The 9,446-nt window shown below is 34.9% G+C and overlaps 1 protein-coding gene across 1 annotated transcript; it reads right to left on the bottom strand.

Moving 5' to 3' along the window:
* Window positions 1-837: 837 nt before the first annotated feature.
* Window positions 838-8,971, bottom strand: LOC110629945 (mitogen-activated protein kinase kinase kinase 3). Its single transcript, XM_021777164.2, has 11 exons — window positions 8,248-8,971; window positions 7,024-7,407; window positions 6,577-6,664; window positions 6,358-6,420; window positions 6,067-6,227; window positions 5,882-5,957; window positions 5,614-5,673; window positions 2,532-2,639; window positions 2,199-2,435; window positions 1,487-1,590; window positions 838-1,402 (listed from the first exon to the last, which is right to left on the bottom strand). The coding sequence occupies exons 1-11, from the start codon at window positions 8,652-8,654 to the stop codon at window positions 1,141-1,143; spliced, it is 1,950 nt and encodes a 649-aa protein (XP_021632856.1). The 5' UTR covers window positions 8,655-8,971; the 3' UTR covers window positions 838-1,140.
* Between the last annotated feature and the right edge of the window lie 475 nt (window positions 8,972-9,446).

Genomic DNA, 9,446 nt, shown 5'->3' with positions numbered 1-9,446 from the left:
TTTATAAGTTATAATGAATTAAATATTACTGAATTTAAATTTTAACTCATTTAATAAACATACCTAAAATATCAAACTCAATTTATTTGAAAAATAAAGGATCAAACTTTTATCAAATTAAACCTTAAATAACTAACGAATGGTCTTCGTATGCACACTAATTGTGTTGATTATGAATCACGTGCAACGCTATAATTAAATACGTCAATTACCAATGCAAGATGGCAATGCCGAAGTAAGAATCAAAGCAGATGGCTATAGGGAATCAAAGCAGCTACCAATGAACAAGACAAATGATAAAAATAAAAATAAAAACAAAAATCACAACTTCGTTGTCAACGTCAGTGTTTGGCATCAAGTGAAAGCCTCAACTTTTCGTCGAGCTATTACAATAGTAGAGGGCTTCTTCTGGTCACATCAAATTATTTTATTATTTAAAAATAATTTTTTATTAACAACTTTAAGGATAATATTAAACAGATTATAAATTTCTTTTCAACTAAATTTAGTATACGGTTGATCCGGCTGAAATTGAAGATTCAAACTAAAGATTTAAGGGGATAAAAATGGACGAATTTGATTTCAGTTTAAATTTTAATCAATTTTCATTTAACAACAGTTATTTTTTTAATTTTTTTAAAAATCTGGTCACATATAATTTCTCCTAAAGGCCTCCGCATTTCCTAATTTCTATCTTTTAGATTTTTCAAGTGCCCATGATACTACCTAACATGATATCTTTGCTGTGTGCTTAGTCTGAGAAACGTTGAATCTTTTTGCGGCAGGAAACCCTTGTTGAGGTGCTTAAACCACATTTTTTTATTAGAGCTACAAGTGTTGGTATAAGCAGTGATCTTATTAAATTTACTGGATTACCACATGAATGTTACACACGGTGATGACCCACCGGACATTTACAACCATCGCCAAGAGACTGCCATATCGATAAATCCACCATCTATCTACCCCACGCCCCGAATGTCTCTCCCCTTGCCTCCGGGAAAAGAATTCACCAACTTCACTCTTCCATTCAAGTGAAAAAACCATTTACCATACTAAGAGCAAGGAACCATGGATATTAGAACCTTGTGATTCCATCCAGAGCAGATTATGAATAGTGTTGGGTGCTGGTATTTAGACTCAAATGGGTCTTGTTCTTGGTGATGCTCCAGGTGTTTGACTTCTTAATAGGGAAGTTTCCAAGCAAGTATCGTGAGCATTTGTTACGTTTGGTCTCGTTGAATACAACGAGTAATCACTTAAGTTGTAACCGCTTTGCCCAGCCAATGCAAATGTCGGATGAGAAGGTGAAAGGAAACAACTCTTGTGTGCTGGTCCATATTGCCGTAAAGGGCTAGAACAAGGGGATACAGGTAACGATGTGATCATTCTTGAATCATCCCTGGATGGAGCCATCATAGTCAAAATAAGACATTAAAATAATCATTGAGCATTAGAGAAACATCAGTAGCAGAATGTTATTTACCTCGTGTTCTTCAATCCTCTGGCATTAGTGACCACATGCTTCATTGCGTAATCTCCATCAGACAAAGTTAAACTCGTTCTATTGGAATGGAGATCTAACACTGGCTGCTCCAAATTTCAAAGTAAAACAACTACCAATTAGCCAACACCCAGCTTTTGGTTGAAAAGAAAACGTAGTTTAAACTTCCATAAGATTGCATATAGAAACAAGTATATTCACATGTATAAGTTTCATGCAAGCCAAATAAATTTAATAGAAAGATTATGGGATGTCATACTGCCAACGAATATAAAGGCATAATATGTGAGAAATTCAGTCAAGCATTGAATTGAAAATATCATTCTCCCGCCTAACCAATAAGAATAGACCCTTATTGGGGCTGCTGCATTGCGGGTCCAGACCAATTGGATTTACATTTTTAGCTTAAATATAGATATTAACTCATAAGTTTGATATCCTGAAACTTAACAAAAAGCCTTGTCTCATGGAAAGCAGAACTATTTTTTCTAACTTTTCCTTATATGTATGTATATGAAATAGTGACTTCAGGTAAGAAGTTGATTTTCCCACCGTCTATCTTTGAAGCATGTCCAAATTGTGCCTATGGCAACGTTATGGACATGCTCTGAACTGTTATACATCAAATAAAATTGAACCTTGTAACTTTGCAATTTAGAACACATTTAGTACTATGTAGAGTAGAAAACTATACCAACGTGCGGCTTCCATCAGAAGTGTATGGGAAGGCCTCCCTAATTATGTTGATGTTAGCAACTCTCGCTGTTGATTGGTCTCGAATGAAAGGATGGTCCAACAATTGTGAAGCCGTCGGGCGTGCTGATGGATCCCGCTGCAAACACAACTTTATAAAACTTTTCGCATCATTTGACAGGTGATCAGGTATATCAGGCATATCTTTGCTGTTTCCAATTTTGAATATTGCAGCCACCTGTTAATTCAACATGATTTAATAACTTTGGTTGTCCAAAAACTTTAAAGCTGTATATGAAACAGGCATTTAAGTCTTGAATTGTCAAAAGCTCACCCCTTCATACTGGTTCCACGGTGGTCTCGATGTTGCCATTTCAAGAATTGTGCATCCTAAACTCCAAATGTCGACTGCAAGACTGTAGCCATTTGTATTCATTACAACCTGAGGTCATAGAACCCAAACAAGAATGAGAATTAACAGTGCATGCTAAAAACTGAAGAGCAAAAAAAGGTGAGGATAGAACAAATCCATTCTTCAACAGAGTTCAAATTTTGGATAAATCCATCAACTAAAATTATATTTTATCAGCAAAAAATAGACTGCATTTATCTAGTAATTTCTTATCTCTATTATTTTATCTTAGTTGTTTTGTTATTAGATTTCTATTATCTTATCATAGTAGTTTCTTATCTAATAATTGCTTATATTAGACCTCTATTTTTATTAGTACTATGATTGTAAACCTCCACTATACAAGGGGTTAACATTTATTCAACAAAACAAACAGATTAATTACAAGCAAAATTGAGATTTAAAACTCTCATTAACAGTTTAAGTTGTCAAGAGCTCCCTCCAATGAACTCCTTTCTTGTCCACTGTCCCGTGATGCAATTTGTGACTTGGGACCTCAACCAACTCTCATTAACAGTTTAAGTTGTCAAGAGCTCCCTCCAATGAACTCCTTTCTTGTCCACTGTCCCGTGATGCAATTTGTGACTTGGGACCTCAACCAATTGGGGGTTGGAGCAAGTCATCATAGGTAATCAAGAAAAATTAGAAGAGATGTTGAATTATCTTATGCAACTGTTCAAGGCACGTTTCAATAACTTAGCTCAATAAATTTTTTAACTAATTCAAAGCTTCAATTGGAAACCAGAACCAAGATATAACGAACAGCAGCTAGCAAATTGTGGTTAACAAGCTAAAGAGATTACAGAAGAACATGTTGTGCCCCAATGTGCCAAACTCGATTTCCCCTCGTTTTATGGCATAGATGACCCATTATTATCGTACACTCTGGGATCTAGAAAAGTGGAGGTAGTAGATCATGCTTTAAAAGAATGTGATTTAGTTTCAAATGAAATCAAAATACGCTTACAGGAAGCACATGCACGCATGAAAGAGTATTATGATAAAGGTCTCAGAGATGTTGTCTTTGGAAACTAGATTTGAAAAGTATTAGTTAGTTAGCAAAACTATTTGGATCCAAAGCCACATAGGAGTTTATCCATCATTTCTTGGTAGCATATTTCTGCCTTTGACCTTGAGGACAAGCTGAGTGATGTTATGAATAATGAATAGATCAATTTCTTCATCAAAGTTCAAATTATGAAGAAGTCTATGAACTAAAATTATGTTTTATTAGCAACATATAGATTGCATTTATATAGTAATTTGTTATTAGATTCTATTATCTTATCTTAGTAGTTTCTTATTTAATAATTACTTACATTAGACCTCTATTTTAACTAGTATTATGATTGTGAATATCCACAACATAAAGGGTTAACTTTTATTCAATAAAACAAACAGATTAATTACAAGCAAATTTGAGATTTAAGACTCTCATTAATGAGTTTGAGTTGTTAAGAGCTCCCGCCAATAAACTCCTTTCTTGTCCATCGTCCCGTGATGCAATATGCGACTCGAAACCTCAACCAATTGGGTCAAACAAGGTCGTCATGGGTAATCGAGAAAATTAGAAGAGAAGTTGAATTCTTTTATGCAACTATTCAAGACAGGTTTCAATAACTTAGCTCAAAAAAGTTTTTAGCTAATTCAAAGCTTCAGTTAAGGGGCGAACCAGAACCAAGATATAATGAATAGCAGCTAGCAAATTGTGGTTAACAAACTAATGAGATTACAGGAACATGTGGTGCCCCAATGTGCCAAACTCGTATGACACATTATTATCATACATTTTGGGATCTACAAGAGTGGAGACAGTGGATCATGCTTTAATAAAATGTGATTTAGTTTTAAGTGAATTCCAAACACGCTTGTAGCAAGCACAGAAACGCATGAAAGAGCATTATTGTAAGAGTCACAAAGATGTTGCCTTTGAACTAGGAAACCTGGGTTTGAAGAGTATTAATCTGTTGGCAAAACTATCTGTATCCAAAGCCACATGGGAGTTTATCAATCATTCATTGGTAGCATACTCCTATCTCAATGTTGTGAAAGGCGACGGGAGTCGCTTCACCAAAGGCAAGCGCCTCAGATGGCAAAGCGCCAGACAAGAGAGACGTCGTCTGGCGCCAGCGCCTCCATTTTTCTTTTTCAACAGCAAATAGAAGAAAAGAAAGAGCAAAATCTCATTGGAAGACAGAAGGAGAGAGGAAGGAGAATAAGAAGAAGAAGAAGAGGAAGGTGATGCTCGGCAGAAGAGAAAGTAGTTTAAATAATATTTAAAAGTTACCTTTTCTTCTTGGAAGAAGAAACATAGAATCTTTTGACTTTTCTTCCTCTTTTTGGTTTTTTTCTTATTTTATATAATAAATTACCTAGGTATTAGAAACATGGAAATAAAATATGAATATTGGAAATATTGATATATAATAAATAATATTTATTTATTTATTTATAAATAATGCTTATTTATAGAAACTTAACATAAATTTATTTAGTTACTTTTATATATTTTATTATTATTATTTTATTTTTTATTATATATATTATATTATTCTTTTATAACACTGTCCTACCTTTTGAGCTTGAGGACAAGCTCTTCTTCTAGAAGGAGAGGAGAGGAGAGGATGCAATTATCTAATAGTTTTGTTATTAGATTTCTATCACCTTATCCTAGTAGTTTTTTAATTGCTTATATTATACTTCTACTTTAATTAGAAATGCTATAATTGTACGAATCACCACTGAATGAGGGGCTTATTTTTTATTCAATATTACAAGCATATTAATTACAAACAAATTTAAGATTTAAGATTCTCACTAATGAGTCTAAGGTGTTCCTTTCTTGTCCATCAGCCTAACGTGATATGTGACCTGAGACCTCAATAGAAAGGTTTGATGTACATGTTTGGGAGGAATAAAGTTGGGGCAGGCTGATGAAGTAAATTTAGCAAGTGAAAGGGTCTATAAATATGCATGTTAAGGGTAAGCAAGAAAGAGAATATACCTCAGGCGCCATCCAGTAAGGACTTCCCTTGAATGAAAGCATTGAAGAACAAGCAGTAATCTGATTAAAAAAACACAAATTGAAAATGATCTCAATAATAAAGCGAAATAGAATGGCAAGGAAAAACGTAAGAATTTTATTACCATTTGCAGGCAAGTGCAAATTTAAGAGTAGATTTATCTATTTTATCAAATTGTAGGGAAGTGAAGTCTCATTTTATTTTAGCGAAATTCAGAAATTGAAATCTAAATATTTATTAGAGGCATACATGTTTAGCCATGCCAAAGTCAACCAGCTTGATTTCACCATTAGGATCAACTAATATGTTAGCCCCTTTGATATCCCTGCCAGGACAAAAAAAATATTACATAAGATAAGAATGATTAAAGAAACTCCAACTTTGTATATGATTGAACCAACATGATTAGCATCAAATATGCAACATGTAAATACCTGTGTACAGTATTTCTTCCATGCAAATAGGAAAGACCACATAGAATCTGCCTGGTATAATTTTGAATAACGGGTTCCTTGAAGGCGCCATATTCTTGAAGTAATTTATGAATTGAGCCACCAGAGACATACTCTAGATAAACTGAAAGTGTTTCTTCACTCTGAGGAATGAAAAGCAAAAGAATTATCAAAGCAGGGCACAATATTCACAACCAACCACTCGAACAAACAGGTTTAAACATCTCAGGGTTGAGGTTTCATGTGTGAATAGAGGAAATAAGCACATCATACCAGTTCACTTCCATAATATCGAACAATGTTTGGATGTGAAAGCTGACTAAGTAAATTTATCTCCTGTTTACAAAGGAAAGTAGTTAGATATGCACTGTCAACCGCCAAACATCTCAAGGACAATCTGTAAATGAATTACTTTAAAGTAAACTGTCAAGAAACAGCAATGAACTTCACTAGCTTGCTTATGCACGCAAACGGTTACCATGAACTAATTACCTGGTTCAGTTGCTTAAGACATTCTTTTGATGTCTGATCATCTGAAACAACTCTGACTTCTTTTATTGCACACATCTGTCCACTCTCACTGTTTCAGTTGCAATACAACATTTAGAAAAGTGCAATGTATAACACATCAAAGCAACATGCATATGGTCATATTGATTTGTTTCCCTGTGCCCTTTCTTTTCAACTTTTTAGACAGTTCAAAATATATCTTTTTCTTTAGTTAGAAAGCACCTTACCATATATAAATAACTGGATTCTATATTGATAGCTATTAAAATAAAACAAAAATAAAAATAAAAATAAAAACACTATTGTGATCTTTTCTAGTTAATGGGAGAAAAAGAGTGTATGCAATCTTACTATTGTTTAGCAAATTGAAATAGACTAATGCTCTAGAAAACTTGCCCTAAATTAGTTTGCAAGAATCATTGCCTTTACCTGTTAAATCCAAGGTAAACATGTCCAAAAGTTCCCCTTCCTAGTAGCTTTCCTTTCTTCCATTTTGACACTAGAACAGTTGTGCTTTCAGTCGCAACAGGAGTTCTTGTGCTTGGCAGGAAGGAAGAAGTGCTGCTAGGAGAGCCTGGTGGGAGAGGCAGTGGATGACATTGGCTCTTCCCATCTTCCAGCCTTCCTGTTGGAGAGTCTACATTCACACCTCCTAACAGTGGATGAAGAGGTGATGCAGACCTGCTGGGCCCTCTTGATGCAGGACCGGGACTTCTAGATCCAGGACCGGGGCTTCTTGAACCAGGACCTGGACTTCGTGATCCTGGACCTGGGCTTCGTGACCCTGCATTGAACCTTATATCACCTTGTCCTCTGTAATCAACAGATTATCTGGGTTTCAATTGGCAGTTGAACTTGAGAATCAAACTGAAACTATTCTTCTAATGCTTAATCATGTAGATAACCAACTATATTCTAAAATCAGCTGGTTTTTTGAAAAGACATGACATTTGCGGAAGTAGCAGAGGTAAGAAGCAGAAATACCAGTGGCATAGAGTTTAACTAAGCAGAAAAGGCATAACTCCTAAGATAGTCATGAACCACAAAAAAAAAAAAAATTAAAGAAAAAAGAAGCCTCATTTGATTACCATAAACTCCAACCCCAAAGTAGAACTTTATAGATGACCTTCTAGTAATTAATCCCAAATGGGAAACAAAACTGGGAGAGACAAGCACGAGGGAACCTGGCTTCAGTGCTGCACAGAGTAAAGCTCAGTCCAAGAAGCCAAATAAAAAAAAATGAAGAAACACCTATCTTTCGACTGGTAAGAGAAGAAAAACCCAAGTACACAACAATCAAACTCTGACAGGGAAGTAGTTAGAGAAGGGGACACAGACAGAAAAATGGATATGAGACAGAACAGACAACAGCAAGCCCGGAAACCCAACTCTGACACAACAATAAAGTTCAGAAACGATGCAAAAACTAACTCCTCCTTTGTTTCTCCTACAGAACCCTAAAACAGCTCACCATAATCATCCAAAACTATCAGTTGAGAAGTTAAAGTTACTCCATAAATTGATCGTTTCAACCATTAAAATAAATAATCGTACCTAAAACCTGTTATGAAAAAACCAAACCCACCATAAGATATCCAAGACCAAAATCCATAACATAGTTAGAGGGATAAATACAAAAAATAAAAACCTCACCTGTAAACACCAAAAAGACTACTGTTATGTTCATTTGAAATCGGATGATCTTCACCGGAAGACCCAGAAGAGCTCACACTGGACATGGAACCCGAAGCTGACCCAGATCCCAACCCAATCCCACTAATCCCATGATCACTCCCAGAACCAGACGGCGTAGGAAGGGGAAGCCCTCTCTTCTCGACCGAATCTGAATCAAAACCCGAAAACCCGGAAGACCCACCTGCCAAATCCTTGCTCCCACGTGGTGAATTCCGAGTCAACACGACCTCATCAAAGCTCTTAGGCTTTTTTTTGGTGGTCTTCTTCGTGGAAACATCATTTTTCCCATATGGGTTATCTTGCTGCTGCTGCTTCTCTTCTTTGTTCTTGGATGACTTTTTACCCCACTCCCACCAACCAGGCATCCTTTTATACAGAAAAGCTCGGAAAGGAGAACAGACAGGGGGGTTTTCCTGTAGTATATGTGTACTGAGGAGACTCGAGGAAAAAGTTTGGGATTCGTGCTGCGCGTAGAGATATATAAGAGGAGGAAGGAGAGAGGAAGTTGAGCAGGGAAAAAGATGTTTCTTTTTTTGTATACTTTTTAATTATGTTTAGAGTGAGAAGAGAAAGAGAGGACCACAGTCTACAGTGAACACCAGCCTAGGAAGGATTTTGAGGGCGGCAGACGGTGGTTGGTTAAAAGAGGAAGTGATGATTTGCAACCTTTTTTTTTGCTTACTAATGATATAATTTTTAGCGGTGAGGGAATTTGAGTGCCAAGGATTTATCTATGATTGGGCCGCCTTTACCATGAGATTGGACGGGAGCTGTTTGGACAGAAGGGAAAAAAGAACGAGAAAATAAAATTTTATTATTGCTTAAAAATATTTTTAAATCCGCTTAATGAAAAAAAAAAATCAAAAATTTATAACTTTCCACAATTATATTCTAAATTTAAAATTTTAAATAATCATTTAACATTTATCTAAGTACAAATTTTATTGTCCATATATCATATCATATAAAATTAATTATTAGAAAGCTTATTAAATAAAAAAATTTAAGTATTTATATTAATTTATATTTATATCTAAAAATTTTAAATTTTATATAATAAAACTAATTTTTTTAATTTTTCACAAATTAAATTTATTTTAAAAAATTAATAATAAATTACAATATAATTTCTAAAATTTTATTTAATAAATAAAATA

Source organism: Manihot esculenta, chromosome 13 (genome assembly GCF_001659605.2).
Source record: "Manihot esculenta cultivar AM560-2 chromosome 13, M.esculenta_v8, whole genome shotgun sequence".
Classification (NCBI taxonomy): Eukaryota; Viridiplantae; Streptophyta; class Magnoliopsida; order Malpighiales; family Euphorbiaceae; genus Manihot; species Manihot esculenta.
Note: the sequence above shows the minus strand (reverse complement) of the source record. Positions and strands in the feature narration are given on the sequence as shown.